The sequence below is a fragment of the Leptopilina heterotoma genome, unplaced genomic scaffold (assembly GCF_015476425.1).
Source record: "Leptopilina heterotoma isolate Lh14 unplaced genomic scaffold, ASM1547642v1 Lhet_183, whole genome shotgun sequence".
Classification (NCBI taxonomy): domain Eukaryota; kingdom Metazoa; phylum Arthropoda; class Insecta; order Hymenoptera; family Figitidae; genus Leptopilina; species Leptopilina heterotoma.
Window position 1 is genome coordinate 889,398 of NW_025110901.1, and position 18,928 is coordinate 908,325.

Consider the following 18,928-nt stretch of genomic DNA (forward strand, 5'->3'; position numbering starts at 1 on the left):
TTTTCTTTTTTTTGTTTCATTTTGTTTGATTTACTAATCATCATTCAACATGTTTTCCCTTTCGTCGTTTTTTTCTTTGGTTTTCTCTTTTCGTTTCACCTTTGCTTTTGTTTTCTTTTAGTTTAATTTTGTTTGATTTATTAATTAACTAGTCAATGTTTTCCCTTTTTTCGTTTTTTTGCTCTTTTCGTATCATTTTTGCTTTGTTCTCTTTTTGTTTAAATTTGTTTGATTTACTAATCACTCTTCGAAATGTCAGTATTTTCCCTTTTGTCGTTTTTTTCTTCTTTCAGGGTTGACACATATGTTATTGAATTTCAAATTTTTTAATATCTTAATTTCTATAAAAAAAATAATGATTAAATTTTTATTTTCGAATAATTTTCAGTTATAAACACCTGGAAATTTTTCTTTTTATTTTTATAAAGAAAATTCTCTTCGTAAATAATAAAAGTTAATTTTTCTAAAGTTCGGAACGTTCAAATCAACAAAATTTTTCTTATTCAATTTTTTTTTTAAATTTACTCATAAAAATGGAAAATGAACATTTTTATTCAGTTAATAATTAATTTTTTTTAACATAAAAAATAATTTCTTTTTAATAAAATACAAATTAAAGGAAATAACAAAAGTATCGTCATTCATTTGAAAGTTCAAAATTTTAGAAAGATTAAAAGTTAATTCCGAAAATAATTTTTAATGATCTAATTTTACTATTTTTAGAGAAAATTTTACTCAAGTTCGAAGTAAATTTTACCTTAAATATAGCAAAATTCTCATAATTTTAAAATAAAAGTAACGTTAACAAAAGTAATAAATATTTTCATTCAAAATTTAGAAAAATGGGATAAATTCCAAACAAAGGAAAAAGACAAAAAAGAATAGCAATAATTAATTTAAAAAATCAGATTTTAAAGCTGTGATTAAGAGAAATAAAAAAAAATCTTTAAAATAAATTCTTTATGCCAAAATACGATAATTCACTCAATTTGAAATTTCCCATTTTTCTAAAATCCCCTCTTTTAAAAGGAAGATAAAAAAATTAAAATCCCCCTTTTTATCTAATAATACACGAAAAAATCACACTGATCCCTGTTATTGGTTCTTTTCTCATTATATTTCTATTTTTTATCAATAATTTCTTATTATTAATTTAGTTTAAATAATATTTTTCTCCATTTCGTTGATTTATTTTCATTTCACGAAACGTCAAGTTGTGAACATAACCTCTACATTTTGTTTACAAATTAACAGCTGATTAGCCCCCTAGTGGCGAATTTGCTAACTAAACGCGAATGTTGTAATTATTTTTGTTGTCGCATGTGTTTTATTAGAGTTTTTGTTAATTGCCGAAATTTCCATTAGTCTGTAATGTCGTTAAAAAAACACAGTGTGGCATATATTAAGCCTGATGAACCGAAATTTTTGAGAGATTTGAAAATTCAGGCTGGATATAAGGAGGGACCAACAGTTGATACTAAGGTAAACAAATACACTTATTAAATTAATCGAAATCATTTAAATTTTGACTCTTTCTCGAAAATCTATAGAATTTCTATTAGTTTTGCATAAAATTTGAATATTTTTTCAATTATGGCGCATTTTTTTTTAATATTGTTTTTAGTTTAAATCGTTTAAATAAATAGACAACAGCAAGTACGAACATAACCTCACTTTGTTCAATAGAAACTCGTATGCGAATAAAAGTTTATTTATTTTATAACAATATTTTGTTTATTATAACTGTTTTTAGTTAAAGCTTAATTAAAAATGTTTTTAACCGATTATTATTAACTAATTAGTGGTAAGAATACTATTACAAATTAAAAATTCTCATTTTGTTATGAATATTCAATTTACTAGTTTTTTGTATAAAATCTCGAAGTACATAATAAAAGTTATCAAGTTTGACAAAATAATTCATTATTTCTTTATTTTGCAGAGAGGAGAATTACCAGAAGCTACTGAAGAGGATTTTGAAGACAGGGAAGAGGAACAACCTGTGGTTGTGGTGCTAAACAGTGGAGATTTAACTGCAGAAGAAGCAGACGCTTTTAAAAAACAAAAAGAAGACGGTAATTTTATTCTTTTATCGAAATTATTGTTTATAAAAACTCTTATTAATATTAAAATCATTGTTTCTTAAAAGTATTGTTAATATTATTAATATTAAAATAATCTTTTGTTAAAACGATTGTTAATATTAAAACAATAGTTTACGTTATTTATTATGTTTTTAACTTTTGTATTTGTGTACAAAAGTTAGATTTTTATTACAATAATATAAAGATTTTTATTACAATAAATATTAAATGTCAAATTTATTTTTTTCAGAAGAAGCAAATGCACCAGCTGATCTTTCGAAACCGATAATTTTTCGAAAAACTAAACCGTCGTCAAAAGAATCAAATGAAACTGATTCTCCTGTAATTAAAAAGCCGAAGAAAGAACAGAAGAAAGTTGTTCTGTCCTTTAATGACGATGACGAGGAGGAGGAAGAATAATTTTTAATTTTGAGAACTTCATTCTGTACATCGGTTAGTTCAAATTTTTCCATTTATAAATATTTTTTTACAAATATCTCTATTCTTGCAAACTTATTCCATAACATTTGCGTTTTGCAATTGAAAATCGAATACTTTTTGCAAATATCAAGAATAATGTCAATTTTCGAAATTAAAACAAAAAAGAGATAAATTTAAACTGAGCATTGTTTTTTTTTAATAATTAACAATTTGGCCGACAAGTATAAAGTAAATTCAATCAATGGAAGTAAATAATTTTTCTGATAATTTTGCAAATGGCGAATTTGCAAAAATATGAATCAAAAATTGGCAAAATTATAATTAGTCAATTTCTTCCTCTTAATTCAAAAGTCAGATTCAATTAAGATTAACATAAATTTGGATATTCTTACAATAAATAATAATAGTTCAAAATTTTCTAAATATTAATTAAAAATGGAAGTTTTCCAAAAAATTGTACTCCGCAAATTGTAAATCTAAAATTTTCCATTTTATTCAAAATAATTTCTTCTATCTATTCAAATTGCTTGAAATATGAAAACGAAAGAATTGAAAATTTGAAAATTTTATGTTAGGAATATTCAAAATTTGAAAGTTTGAAGTTTGAAAAACCGCTGAAATTTAAAAAAGCCTACGAGAAAAAATAATTTAGACTATTTTTTATCTACTATTAATTTTTTTTCATAAAAAAAAGATAACTCGGGATAAATTTCCGGTAATATTTGGTAATATTTCAATGTTTGAAAATTGACAACGGAAAATTTCCTTTTCTTTTTTAATGCTTGAAGTACGTCATTAAATTTTTACTGTCACGTGATCAGCGCCGCCATTTTGGCAGTTTGCGACGAGCAACGACGGAACGAGGAGAATTCGTGACGTCGATGCCCAAATAAACAGAAAATATAAGTAAATTATCTCAATGTAAGAACAATTTATGTGGGATTATTCGAATTTTGAATGTTTTACGTGTATTTATTTCGTGTTAATTGAAAACAAGTGTTTATAAATAAAGCGTTATTTGGAAAAATAAAAAAACGCGTGTGTGTGTGTGTGTGAGTGAGTTGAAAAAGACGATCCTCGTCGGGCCTCGTTTGGACGGCGGGATAATCACGATCGGACGGACAGCCGACCATCACGGCAGCTGTTCGACTGTTCGAGAAAGTAAGCAAAATCCCTTCATTCCAAAATTGGCGGGATTCTTATTTTAATTTAGAAGATATGAAAGAAATTTGGTTTTTGATTTTTAAAAATTTCAATTGGAGATGTTTTTGGGATTCGGTGATTTTTTTTTTTTGTATAGTGAAATAATACAATTGTACAAAACAGGGCTGTAACTTTTGTACAGGGCACCATGCTCTTCTCTCTCCTCCCTTCTCCTGACGCTCTCCCGCCCCTTTACCGCCGTCACCCCCTCACCCCGGGCGTCGTCATCACCACGGCTTTTCACAAAACAGTACCCCGCATTCGTTGCAAGCATTTCTGTGCTTTTTCTATTATGTTTGGGAAAATTTATTATTTACACCCTTTAAAACCAGTAATGTGAGAAAGAAGTCGGGAGTTTTGAATACACGAGCACGTGCTTCATATGTTTTCGCGGCAAAATTCAAAGGCGCCAGTGATTCTCGCGGGAATCTTTTGATATATGTGTGAGAGAGATCTCTTTTATAACTCTCAAGAGAAGTGATTTTTCTCTGGCGAGGAGATCAAGAGCTCGCATGAAACGTTGCAGACGAAGGCCGTGTAGCGGATAGATAAACGTAAGGAATAACGGCAATGGCCGAATGGGAACAGTTATAAATTATTTACTTTTGTTTCAAGACGAGAATTTTCTCCGAACATCTGAAAATCGTACAATTGTTGATTTGACACTCATTTTATTCTCATTTATTTCTTTTTTCCAATTGGAGAGGGTTTCATATTCATTTTTTTCACGTGACTAATTTTAATTATTTAAAACAAAATTGACACATTTCATTCTTTTCAAAACATGTGTGACAAACAAAATATCTCGAAAGAAAATGAAAATAATTACAAATATGTAATTTCTAATTTTACAGTTTTTATAGAATTGGAGCAAAATTAGAGATTAGAGAATTAGGTTGAAAAAAAATCCTAGGGAAATGTGTGCAGGAGGAGAATTAACCGTTATGATCATCATTCCAGGACTTGAGATCTTGCCTAGTTATAGAAATCGTATATATAGGAAGGTAGAGAAATCGTGAGAAAGCTCTCCATTCCAATGGTAGAGGCACCCTCGAGGAAAAGATTGTTGGCACGTTTTTCTTCTAAAAAGAGAGCAACAATACGGCCCTGGGACTAAACTTTTTTTTAACATTTCTTGTGCATGACGCCGTAACTGCCCTCTGTCGTAGGATTTTCGGCGATGAACCTTCTCCGGGGCGATGATTTTCAGGTTTCCCCCCAAGTGCCCTCCTCCAGTGCATCAGACATTATTTTCTGAATATTGAAATTTCATTTTCCAAGTTAAAAGTGTCACACGTGTTAAGTGTCAAGAATAGGCAAATGTATTAGTTGCTAATCGGGATGCTTAATCCTTGAGCGACGACGAATATCTCTCGGGGTGCAGGTGCGTGTTCCCGTTTACTGTCAAGAAACACAAAGTTCAATTCTAGATTGAAGATACATGGAAATGTGTTCTTTTTCGAAAAAATATTGTCCTTTGAATTAGAAAAGAAACCTTGTCTTATGATCATTGGTTGATCTCGTGTTCGATGTGCCACGCGATCCTCGGAATGCTCGTTAAAGAGGTTTAGAGGTTAGTAAGAAATGTTTCTGTTTAGTTTCCAACAGGGATAAAAGGTGTACCAGTCGGGTATTTCCACCGTAGGATTTTTGTCTAATTTTCTTCTTTTATTTTATTAATTTTTTTATTAATTTTATTAATTTTATTAAATTAATATTAATTTTAATTTTATTCATTTTATTATAGACGTTTCAATAGTGTGTGTGTGTGTGAGTGTGTCACTTGTGTGTGAGTCTCGGTTACGTGTCTGTGTGTGTGCACGCGTTGTTTGCGCTTGTGTGAAGAAGTTCAGTTCCTGTCGGTGACGTACGAAGTACGCTTCTCCTATGTGTGGCGGTAGGTGTAGGTTGTAGGTTGAGAAGGTTGAGGAGAGGTGCACGCAGAGAGCTGACTAGCTCTCGTCTCGGACGCGGTGGCAGACAAGAGCAGGTGATTAATTTATTTCCCGCAGTGATTAGACGCCGATTTTTTGACGGATCGACGCTTGTGTTCGCCAGGACGATTTTTCCGCCCTTTTTGGAGCATCTGCTGTTTTGCGCACGTAAAAAAATTAATTTGTTCCCCTCTTCCACCCGCAACAGATGCAAGTGTTAATTTTTAATCTCGTGAACAGGTAAATAGTGTTTTTTTTTGGAATTAGTACCGGGATATTTTTTTTCTATTGTAATAACCTGGTGGTGAAGTGGAGTTTTTTTTTTTGGTTAGGAGCAACGCGCGCCCAACCGATCCGGGTAGTGCGGAACTTGTAGAGCGCCATTTTGAAAAATTCTAGCCCGAACATCTTCAACCCCCCTCCGATTATGATATGACGATGCAAGATGATTATTATAGCGGATGTGGAAGCGTATTTTTCTCCTTGCTTTTCCAGGAACTTAAAGTTTTTTTTCTCTTTTGTTCTTGGTTAGATCTGTCAAACAACGGTGACCCCCATGGAAGGCACGTTGGAAGATCCCTTGGTCAAGGACCCATGCCAGGATGATGATGCTGACACTCTTTTGAAAGGTATATTTTTTTGTCGATAATTCTTTTTCGATTTATTGTTTACACTTTTTTTTAATTTTTCCAATTTTAATTTTTTGAAATATTTTTTTCAAGGTTGGTGTAAATAGTCAGATGTTCGTGTGATCATTTAAAGAGTAACTATAATTTCCAAGAAAGAAAAGAGAGAGAGGATATCATATTTCATTAAATTACCAATTGTTTATTTATTTAAACGAGACGGGTCTAACCTCACTTTTTCAAAATTGACAAAAATTTCCCCAGGAAATTTCAATTCTAAGATAAATTCAATCGATTCGAACGTTTCTCCTGATATTCAGAAATTGAAATTGATTTTTCAAATTCTTTAAATGATTAAATGATTACTTATTATAAATATTGATAAAAATATAATTTTTATATTCGAATTTCAAATCTGTTATTACCAAAGTAATTCGTATAACTGTAAAAATAATTGGAATTATTTTTACCAAGTCCAATTATTTAATTGAAAATTATTAATAGAAATTCGATTTTCAATAGAAAAAAAATTGTAGAAAACAAAAAAGCAAACTGAATAATTTGTTGCAATATCAGGGAAAAATGAAAAAACCTGGGAGTAATTTAATAGGAAAATATTCTAAAATTAGGTCTTTAATTTATTCAAAAATTTTATTATTATTAATAATTCTACTTTTATTTGCGAATCGTTCGAGTTTATTTTCGATTCAATTGCTCAAACAGTTAATTTTTGAAAGATTTATTTTTTAAATTATTATAAAAGTGTATTTGTTAATAATTGAAGTTTTGAAATATTAATATGAATACTTAAAATAAGATGAATATTTGAAATAATAATGAATATTTGAAATAATATGAGTATTTGAAATAATATGAGTATTTGAAATGATATGAATATTTAAAATGATATGAATATTTGAAATAATACGAATATTTAAAATATTAATATAAATATTTAAAATATGAATTATGAATAAAAATACTCTGCTAAGCGGTGTGCAAAGATTTCCAGTGAATCCGAGTTCTCTGATTGGTCAATACACGAAACTGAACGCCATTTTGTTTCTAGTTAAAAAGAATACTACTACTACTAATACTACTTCATTTAAAATACACCAATCATTTTTTACCAGACGAGTCAAATCAATGTCTAAAAAATGAATTTTTTTGCATTCTTGATAATTGAAAATATTAATTTCTCATTTCATGTCTTCCCGTGTTTGTCCCACTTTAAAAAAAGATTTTAACTTATTGTTAGCTCGTATTGTTTGAAAATGATTTTTTTTTTGCAAGAGAAGTCTGATTTATTTATAATTGAATCCGTTAAAGTCTTGTATTATTGATTTCCTTTTTTTCACTAAGAAAAGAATTCTCTGCAAGAAAAATGAGGAAAACTGATAAAATAGAAATAATGAAATTAATGAGAATTTTCAATTTCGTTATTATTTCAAATTTCATTTTGGATGTTATTTTAAGTCTTTTTATTAAGTTTCATTTTGGATATTTGCAAGTTTTGAAAATGAAGAGAAATTTATTTTTACGTTGATATTAGGATCAATGAATTTTATGTAAAATTGCGGTCACACTCTGAATATTTGAAAAGCTCTCCCATTATAAATAACTTGATTCTAATGGTATGATTTTCTTTTTAGACTCGTCAGATAAAATAATTCCAAATGGGGTCAATGGAGGTTACGACGATGCAGATGCTGAGGAATTTGCAGACTCGTGCGAGGAACAAAATTCCCCGGGCAATAAGGAAGTGAATGAAATTGACGACGATGATGATAATGATGATGAGTCGAATGATGTTGATGAGGATGTTGTTAATGACGATAATCCTGGATCAACAGAAGTAGAGGCAATTGATTCGAAGGACAACGATAATTCGAATGATGGAAATGAAAGCAGTGCAGCTCAAGATTCGGAGAGAGTTATGGGCATTGAAACTGTTGACGATGAGGATAATGATGACGATATTGAGATGAGGGAGAATTTCGATGATAATCCAGAGGATTCTGAAAGTCGTGGTTCAACGAGAGAGAATGTTGACAAGGACATTGTTGAATTATCGAATCACTCGAAAATCTCGGATTCAATGGAAGTGTTGAATGGACCGGATGTTAGTGAAGTGTCGAAAATTGTCAAGGAATCGAAAGAAACAAAATGTGATGAAGCAATGGACGTTGACGCGCAAAGTAATAATTCGGACGTCGAGTGCTTGGACGAGAGTATCACGCAAATCGATTCAGACAACGATGATGTCTTCACAATCGAGAAGCCGGAGACAACAAATAAAAAGCGAACGTCCGGCAGTAGCGATATTCAACAAATTGATGAGAGTGGTGAAATAATAGACAGTAGTTTAGACACATCGGACGTGAAAATTTGTGAGGAGAATGGCAGTGTCGGAAGTCCGGATATCGAGGAGATAACTGACTCATCGAAGAGTAATGGACACAATTCCGAGCAGGATGGTTCGACGAAGGGTTCGCCAAAGCAGAAGAAACCTAGAAAACAAGTGGATCTTAGTAATATTACACCAAGACGTAGTTCTCGAAATATCAAGAGGACTAGTTACATTGAAAAGGAGCCGGAGGAGGAGGCCGAAGCGCCCGACGATGGCTCTGATATTGAGGAAATAAAAATGGAGGATCCCCTCGCCGGTATCGACATCAAAGACAAAGAAAATTCCAAATCCAAATCCCCGATCAAGAATAGTAAAACGACAATTGTTGTCAGTGATACAAAGAGGCTCGTGGAAATTGCCGCCAGTAGCAAAGCCTCCAAGGGAGGAAAGAAGGAACCCACTTTAGTTATAATAGACACAAATTCTATACTCTCAGGACGGGGTGGTGTGCCTATAAGTAGTAACGCAAAACCCCAATCAGTCCCAAGTTCCACGTCATTCTCCGTTGTTCCAATGAGCATGGCACCACAATCGATGTATCCAAATATGCGAACAACCATCACACCCGTACCGATGAAATCAACTCCCACGAAACCAGCCACAGTCACACCGATACCGTCACCAGCTCAGGTCCTACCAGCCCTCACCGACGACATGTTCGTCGTCGAGGCACCGTCCTTCATTGTACCTTACGTATACGAAAAGCCCCCCATCAATCCAATGAAGGAATTCCTCACAAAACTAAAGAAAGGCATCGAGGAAGTCGAGAAAGAAGAGAAGAAAGCCGCCGACGAAAAGAGGGAAAAAGAGAAAGAAGAGAACCCCGACGACAGTGAAAATGAATCCGAACACAGTAAGAAGGACGACACCGATGATCTCTCCCCAGATGAGAAGCAAAAATCCGAAACAAAACCCGACGATCGCAACAAAGTACAAACCTACTTTGAATTACCATTAGGAAAATTCTTCATGCAAATCGGAATGAATCTTGTACAAGAATTCGTGCAGACTGATCTTTTGCGAACGCAAAAAAGAAAGCAGGGCAAGGGTACACCATCGGCCGAAACACAAATGGCAATTAATTCCCTCATTAAAAATCTAGAATTTAGTAAAGAAAATAATGAACCATTCCATTTAGAAATGAAGAAATGTGAATTCTGTAATTTTAAAACTGAATCGACAATTGTAATGCAACATCATCTTGAAACACCGCACATGAAGAATTATGTTTATAAATGTAATTTCTGTCCAATGGAAATACGCAGTCCACATGATATATTGTTTCATATGGAAGCTGAGCATAATGCACGTGGTCGATTAGAGAGGGGTCCGGCATTTCATCAGTGTCCAAATTGTCCGTTTGAGGATAATCAAAAGGGTAAATTGACGAGACACACTATTGCATGCGCTAAGAAATTCAGACCGGAGAGAAATTTAGAGCCAGCTACAGATTGGGAACCACCGGCAAAAATACCGCGTTTAAATCGTGCACGACAATCAATGCCAACGAGTCCAAGTGCATTGGCTATGGCAATGAATGCAAAGGGACAGCAACCGTTATTACCGAAATTATTACCGGCACCGATGCCCGGACGTGGACGAGGTCGTCCCCCAATGCAACCAAGGTACACGGACTTAAAGACATTGAGACCTGGTGCTTCACCGATTCGACAAGGTGGGTTTATTGTTTGCAATTTAAATGGGGATTTATTTTTAATTACATTGTTTTGCAATTTTTGTTCTTTTTTTTATTTGCAGAGGGTGTCGCTGGAATGATGTATCGACCGACATCGTCCGGATTATTGGTACCCACTGCTTATCAATTTGGCAGCAACCAAATATTCCAGGTGATTATCGATTTTATTTTACTTTCTTTTTCTTTTTAGTTTTTTTTTCATTTAGTTTTTTCTTTTTATTTATTTCTAGTTTTCTCTTCCTTTCAGTATTTTCGTTTTAGCTTTTTCTTTTTATTTTCATTTATTTTTAGTTTTCTTTTCTTTTCAGTTGTTTTCCAATTTGTTTTTTTCCTCTTCATTTCTTTCTTTTCAGATTGTTTCTTTTCAGTCTTCTATTTTTATTTATTTTTAGTTTTTTTCCTTTTAGTTTTTATTTATTTTTTTCTTATTAGTTTTTTTCCTTGTAGTTTTTTCTCTCTTAGTATTTTTCTGTTTAGTTTTTTCCCTTTTAGTTTTCTTCCTTTCAATTTTTTTGGTTTTTTTTATTTATTCTATTACTTTTCTTTTTGAATTCAAATTTCTCAGAAAACCTAATTTTTGCAGCATTTCAAATAAAACATTAAAACTTTTTAAAAATTAAATAATTTTTTAAATAAATTTAATTATTATTATAATTATTTAATTATTATTTATTTCTTAACAATTGAAATTTTCATAAATTTTAGTTTACAATCAAGTGAAATTCAATTATTTAAATTGAAAATTTTAAAGTTTTAAAAAAATAGAACCAGAATAGTTTAAAAACCTAATTCTTTGAAATTTGAAATGAAATTTCTCAAGACTTAAATTTTTAAACAAAATTTTGATATAAAACTTTTTTAAAATTAACTAATTAATAAGAATTTTAATTGTAATTCTTCGACATTAAATTATTTTAGTTGCAATTTGAATTCTTTGATGCTTACCTTTTGAAATATTTAATTATTTAACAATTATTAAATTAAAATTCTTTGAAAATTCGAATTTTTTTAATAAACTATAATTAAATTCTTTAAGAAATTGAATTATTTTTTTTATTCCATTTTACTTGATTTCAAATAAACTGTAAATTTGAAATTTTATTAAAAATTTAAATTTTGAAAAGTTTTTTTGAAATTCTAAAAAATTAGGTTTTTAAAATAATTCAATTCTTTTTTTAAAGATATTTGAATACTGATTCAGAGGATAATAAATAATAATGATTCAATTAACTATAAAAAAAATAATTTAAACGAGTAATTGAAAATTTTTGAAATACTTGAAAATTTTTAAAATACTTGAAAATTTTTGAAATAATTGAATATTTTGAAAAATTTTATTTAAAATACTTAATTGAATTTTAAATAATTATAATAGAAAACTTGTAGAAATAACTTTTTTTTAAAATATTTTAATATATTTTTTAAATCTAATTTTCATTTGAAGATTTTTCACTAAAATTTTTGAGAATTCAATTATTTGTTTAAATTTGCAATTAAAATTGTTGAAAATTTTGTTTAAAAATATTTTTGAACAACTTACACCTTTTAGTTTTTCCTTTTTATTATTCTTTTTTCTTTCAGTTTCTCCTTTTAGTTTTTCCTTTTTATTCTTTTTTCATTTTAGTTTTTATTTTTTTTTCCTTAAATAATTTTTCGTAGGTAACCTCGAGCTTTTTCGTGGGTTTTCTCGCAGTATTTCGTTTCTATTTAATTTCTAGCTTAAAAAGCCTGTGTGACGTATTTTTTTGAAATTGAAACGATCATTGTATAATTTAGAGTCAAAGAGAGAAAAAATACGAGATTGATGCTACCCTAGAGGATAAATTTTAAATCCAGTAAATAAAGAATGATTCTGCAGTGAACGTCTCAATTTATGGGTTAGGTTAGGTTAGAGTAGAATTATTTATCATTTCTAAAAACCTCTTGCAATCTGTGTACTAATTTTAGTATAACATCGATTCGAGATATTTATCCGAAAATTTGAAATTTAATTTTTTTTCTACTCTGTTTTTCCATGATTTGTTTTTACTTTGGCGAAAAGTCTCGCAGCTAAAAGTAATCTCAAAGTTTAGTGTCAATTTCCATAATTGGTACTTTCAAGTAAATAGTTTTCATTTATTTCTAGTGTTAATATTGAATATTTAATTAATTGCTCCATTAACTAAGTAGTTTGATTAATTTTTCTTGATAGTAATTAGTCATCATCTGCTAATACTCTGCAAATAACCATTTTTGCTTGCAAATACAAATTTTTTTTTGTTTTTAATATTTTTCCATGTTTTTCAATATTTTTTAATATTGTTTTTGATATTTTTTAAATATTCATTAAATGCAAAGTTAAAGTCCGTATTAATATTAATAATTAATAAAAAATTTTAAAGTTGGTTAAATATACAATTAATTAAAATATACATTTAATTAAAATAATAGACAAGAATAAGTAGTTGGATTGCTATTTTTTTCCTATTTGTGCGATTGTTTTTTTTTTTTTTGCGATGAAGAATTAGAAGAAAATGATTTTTCAAATCGTTCAATTTTTTTTTTTTGATTGATAAAAATGTTGTGTAGTAGTTAAAAAAAAGAGTTGATTAAGGAATATATGGGTGGTGACAGGTGGTGGGTGGCTCTGGGACTGTCATGTCTGCTGTATCGGGGGTGAATACCACCAGTGGCGGCAGTTCCGGTCGATCCGCACCCATTGCACTTGTATCCAACGTAAACGACTCCTCTCTGTCTAGGTTATCCCTAACACAGGTAAATAATCGTCGAGAAGCAGTTCGAATTCGCATGGATGACGATGTGTGTTCAAAAAATAACTCCTCATCCATATATTTCAAATAAGTCACCTTCTTTTTCATTCATTTCTTTTTTTTCTCTCTCTCATTTCTTTCCTTTTATTTCAACATATAGAAAAATTGAGGAGAGGCTTTTTCTTTAGTCAAATATTAATGTTTGGTGTTTGTTGACATTTTCGTTGAATTTTTACTTTCTATTCACGTAGAATGTGAATTTTTTTTCGTAAACTCGAATTGTGTATCTATTTTTAATTCCGAACGAAAAGTGAATTGTAATAATTAACATTCGTTGGTAATTTAATTTTTTTGTTTGGAAAATTGTAAACAACTCGTAATTGAATTCTTTTTTGAAACGAAAATTAAATAGAAAGAAATTGTGTACAATTTGATTAATTCGAAATGATTCGAAACTGAATTTAAAAAGAGGAAATTGACTATTTTTTGTGTGGTTGATATTTTTGGATGTTAAATTAATTTTGCATGAACTCGCAATTGCAACTTCTTTTTCGAAATTTTGCAGTTCTTTTGAAAAACAAATTGGAAATATTAACACAACCCACCGCCTGTCATATTGAATTTTTTTTTAATGAAGTATGAAAATTTGATAAAGAAAAAATCTATTGGCTGAGATTTTTTTGTTATATTATAAATAATCTTTGTTTTATTATTAAACAAGAATTAAGATTTTGAAAAAAGAATATCGAATCTCTTTGTAAATTGTAAGTAATGTGCATTGTGATTTTACAGAATCCAGTTGCAAACTCCAAAGGTAGCTCGTCAAAGGCACTTCCGCAGCCGAGTATATCAATTACACCATTGCCACGAACAGTGCAACATCAACAGCAACAACAGTCCTCTGTAACAGCAACATCGTCCAGACCCGCTGGCAATAAAAGTACATTTGTCATATGTGAGATTTGTGACGGCTATATAAAGGTAAGGAAGAAAAATTCCCGACAAATATTTTTACTTTTAATTAGTTCAATTGATAATTCATTTTAACTTTCGAAAAAAATTTACTTCTTACTTTAATAAATTAAATTGATTTGAGTAAATTTAATAATTATAATTTGAATGATATATTTGTAAAATATTTTTTTACAATTATAAACCTAATTTTTTACTAAATAATTGTTCCATTACAATATTTTTCATTTCAATTCAGTTATATTCTCAAAATATTGGAGTAAAAAATAGTTTTTTTATTTGAACTTTCAAGGAAAATTAATCAACGATTTAGAAAAAAAAATATTTTTTCTATTTAATTTCAACATAATTTTTGTATATAAAAAATGGTTTTTTGTTTAATGTAAAAGAAAACTTTGTAAACAAATTTCATTGTCTTCGGTATGGAAAATATTTTCTTTTACAATCGTTGATCAGAAACGTTGTTAACTTCGCGGACTTTTTATTATTATATTTAATTATAATTTAATTACAGAATAATTAATTGAATTCTTTTGTTCTATTAGGATCTAGAACAACTTCGAAATCATATGCAATGGATACATAAAGTTAAAATACATCCAAAGATGATTTATAATCGACCTCCTCTGAACTGCCAGAAGTGTCAATTTCGATTCTTTACGGATCAGGTAAGAAGTATTTCAATATTTTATTGAATTATTTGAACTTTTCGTATTTTTTTTTTCTGTGCTAAAAACCGGAGTATTTTCCTTTTTAAGTTTCTTACTCTCTAAGAGTAAAAAAATACTCTTATTTTTTTTAATATAATTAAAGTTTGTGAATATTGAGAAAGAAATTCTTATCAAACAGGGGTTGGAGAGACATTTGTTGGGATCTCATGGACTTGTTACGTCAAGTATGCAGGAAGCTGCTAATAAGGGTAAAGATGCAGGTCGTTGTCCAGCTTGTGGCAGGGTAAGTTTTTAATTTTTCGAAATTAACTGTTTTTAATTAGAAATTTGATCAGATTGGAAATTGAAGTCCTTATTTTAGTATTTTAATAAAAATTTACATTTATGATAAAATTTCTAATAATTTATATTTATAGTGTAAATTTTAGTAATTTATATTTATAAATACAGTGTTACAAGTTCGGAAAAGTCAGGAAAACTAAAATTGCTCAGTCCAGAATTTTTTGGCAAAAATACGAAGGAAAAATATTTAAAAAAAAAATTTATTAAAGAATAATCAAATTAACGAAAATTTTGTAAAATTGAATTGATAATAATTAAATATCTTAAACAATTTCGTTAGAGTTCAAAGAAAATTCGAATTTTCAAAGAAATTAAAGATTTTTAAAACTCTAATGACATTCTTTGAGAAATTTAATTATTTTCAATTCAATTTTACAAATATTTTCCATTCATTTATTATTTGATAATTTTTTTTTTTAATTAAAATCATTTTTAAAAAAGACAGTGTCTTAAAATATACTGAATTAAAATTTCTCAGAACAATTATAAAATTAAAATTCTTTGAAAATTCGAATTTTCATAATTAAATGTAATGAAATTCTTTAAGAAATGTAATTATTTTTATTTATATTTCATTAATTCTTGTTTATTAATTACTTCATTTCAAATAAACTTTAAATTTGAAATTTTATTAAAAATTTAAATTTTGAAATGTTTTTTTGTCATTCTAAAAAATTAGGTTTTTAAAATATTTCAATTCTTTAATTCAATAATGATTCAATTATCTTTTTTAAAAAAGGAATTAAAACAAATAATTGAAAATTTCGCAAAAATCTATTGAAAATAATTGAATTTTAAGTAATTATAATAAAAAACTTGAAAAAATTACTTTTTTGAAAATATTTTGATACATTTTTTAAAGCTAATTTTTATTTGAAATTTTTTTTATTCGTTTATTTTCAAAATTTGCAATTAAAGTTCTTCAAAATTCAGTTTAAAAATATTTTTATTGGGGGAAATTTTGTAAAATTGAATTGAAAATAATTGAATATCTCAATGAATTTCACTAGAGACTTTAGGAAAAATGAAAATTTTTATGAGAATTTTATTTTAATAATTATGCCAAATAATGGTCCAAATTTCATTTTAAATAATTAAATTTCGAAACAGTTGCCAATTAAAATTTTTATTTAGTAATAATTAAGTAACTTTTAGAAATTATTAAATTTTATAAATTTTACTCATTTTCCGTAAACTTTCATATTTTCCTGTGAAAATAATTTTGTCAGGGAAAATAATTTTAATGTCAGTAAATTGTCAGGGAAATAACTGAAGAACTATTTTTCAAAATTCTTTTAGTTAGGTAATAGAAGTGGTTTTTGACTGTTTATTTTTTTTTTCTCAAGGTATACCAATGGAAGCTGTTAAATCATGTAGCGCGGGATCATGGTATGACTTTGAAACCGGCTCATCTATCGTACAAATGCACAGTTTGCACTGCCACATTCGGAATGTATAAGCAGTTCGAAAATCATGTGTACTCGGCTCACAGTGTTGTCGCCAAGCGAGTTATAGACAAAAAGAACGCGCCTTCGTCACCATCAAGTCGTGCCAATGATTCACTACTGAAACCATTGAAAATCAACGACGAAATAACAATTATTCCACAACCAGCTAAACCAACAACTAGATCTATTCAAGGTCGAGGTAAATAGCAATCATCAGCAGAGTGATACGTGCAACTCGTTTCATTAAATTTCACATAACTTTGTGGTACTCCAATAATGGTCTCTGTCGTTTATATATATTTTTTTTCTCTTTTTTTTTCTTCTCTTGAAAGAAAAAAAAACAAACAAACAGTGATCGACGCGAAGTGTACATGTGTATGCATATTATGCTTAAGGCACACATTCACACAAATACAAAAACATGAAAAAAAGAAAAGCAACACAAATTGAACCGATACCCCCCCTCTAAAAAAAAGAACATCATCTAATTCTCTCTCTCTCATTCTCTCTTTTCCCTCTTGGAAAAATACTAGTTGACTGCGAAAAAAATAATTAATATTCCATCGACGATTATACCTGATATATTTATTTAAGAATTTTTATTGTTGTTATCAGACAGAAGAAAATAGACTGTAAAAAAAAGAACATTGATAAAAAGGGTGGCCTTCAGTATGATTCCTTCGTTGATCCTCGAGTCGTGCAAATCCTCATAAAAAAAAAAGAAAAACGCGCCTCTCTTGATTGTTCGAAAATCTACACAAATATTATTCGTGTCTTGTCGTGTTTTATTAAAAAATGGATCTCTCTCAGTACTGGAAGCTTGTAATTGTAAATCCTTTTTGTAAACTAGTATTTACACTCAAGCTTGAAAAAAAACATCTTTTCAAGAAGACAAATTTTTCAAGGGTATTGGGACTTTCTCTTTTTCTAATTAATTATTTAATTAGTACCGAAAAAAATAATTAATTATTTTGATCAGATTTAAATTAATTTACTAGATATTAATTGAATGTTAATTCTTTTTTTTTTACTTAAAAAAAATCTAAATAGACCACCACTCCCCCTGTAAATTTTTTTTTCTCGAAAATCGCACCCGATTTTTTAAATATTAAATATCACAGAAAAAATGTAAAGATGTAAAAGTTGGACACTTTGTCGAAGTGTCACTTGAACTGTAATAAAAAAAAATATATCCGCAGTTTTATTTTTTGCGCTCTTTTCAAGAACAACAAATTGTACATTAAAAATATAGAATATATAATATAATCAAGTAAAATACCGGAAAAAAAGCGAAAAAAAACATACACAAATGCGCTCGCAAACAATACACACGAAAAACAGAATATTATAATTTAAAAAAAAGGTTTTTCCGATTTTTCAAGTAAGTTTATCTTTACGAGTCGATATAGTTCTTGTTTTTGAAGGAAAAGTGAACGCCAAACATTATTGCTTATATAAAAAATATAAAGGGCCTGTAAAACATCTTTTTAAACGAAACGAAGAATTATTATTATTTTTTCTTGTGGATTGAGCGAGAGGGAAAATTATTATTTTAGTGAAATAATTTTTATCTCATATGCGAAAAAAAACTACGATTTAAATAGGCTCATATATTAACAATGTAGATAGTCCTTTTTTTTGAATGAAAAGGAAAAGAAAAGAGAGTAACGGGTTTAATTTAAATAATTTCGACTTCTCATAATTTTTGTACGTTACTATTATAGGTAAAAAGAAAAAAAAAGTGAATAATTTTAGAAGAGAAAACGTATTTCGTGCGAAGGGTTATAATAAATGGTGTGCTTTTGCACTCAGGCGGCTGTATTATTTAAAGAAAAAAAAACAAAAAAGAAAAAAAACTCGGCTATTTGCCAGCCACTATTAAACGGTGATCCATATGTTGGTAAAACTGAGAGCATTCATAGACGTAATTACAGAAATTATATAGTTTACTGTAATAATTTGTACAATATATGAATAATTAGTGATTGCGAAAATAAAAAAAAGTGTACCAACATTGTATTAAAAACAAAAAAAGGTAAAAAAAAAATCGTCGTTCAGCGAATTTTTCAGTTTTTGTGTCAGTCCATCGATTTTTTTTTCTTCTAATTACTATATCGCTTTTCTTGATCTTGAATATGTTTTGCTTCAATTTTCTTCTTTTTTCGAGTGAAAGAAAATTTATTTTTTTTTGTCGAATGCAAAGAAAATTATAAGTTAAATAATTTTGCATAATGTTGAGAAAAAAAATTTAATTTAAGAACATTAATTTTAATTAATAATCTTAAAAGAAAAGGCTGTAAATTTGAAGAAATTTATATTTTATTTGCGTCCAATATTTAAAAAAATTGTAT

General features: G+C 28.8%; 2 protein-coding genes across 9 annotated transcripts; both read left to right on the top strand.

Annotated features, from left to right (window-relative positions):
- The first annotated feature begins 1,371 nt into the window (after nucleotides 1-1,371).
- LOC122500310 (uncharacterized protein KIAA1143 homolog) lies at nucleotides 1,372-2,504 on the top strand. Its single transcript, XM_043609182.1, has 3 exons — nucleotides 1,372-1,482; nucleotides 1,943-2,021; nucleotides 2,335-2,504. Exons 1-3 carry the CDS (start codon nucleotides 1,372-1,374, stop codon nucleotides 2,502-2,504), a joined length of 360 nt encoding a protein of 119 aa, XP_043465117.1.
- Nucleotides 2,420-18,626, top strand: LOC122500318 (MOG interacting and ectopic P-granules protein 1). 8 transcript variants are annotated; one of them, XM_043609195.1, is made up of 8 exons: nucleotides 2,420-2,537; nucleotides 6,195-6,291; nucleotides 7,941-10,373; nucleotides 10,457-10,545; nucleotides 13,937-14,125; nucleotides 14,662-14,784; nucleotides 14,966-15,070; nucleotides 16,476-18,626. In XM_043609195.1, the coding sequence occupies exons 2-8, from the start codon at nucleotides 6,219-6,221 to the stop codon at nucleotides 16,782-16,784; spliced, it is 3,321 nt and encodes a 1,106-aa protein (XP_043465130.1). In that variant the 5' UTR covers nucleotides 2,420-2,537; nucleotides 6,195-6,218; the 3' UTR covers nucleotides 16,785-18,626. The 8 variants fall into 8 exon arrangements, with proteins under 8 accessions (XP_043465130.1, XP_043465125.1, XP_043465128.1 ...); XM_043609190.1 differs by lacking the exon at nucleotides 2,420-2,537 and adding an exon at nucleotides 3,267-3,686; XM_043609193.1 differs by lacking the exon at nucleotides 2,420-2,537 and adding an exon at nucleotides 3,326-3,446.
- The last annotated feature ends 302 nt before the right edge of the window (nucleotides 18,627-18,928 follow it).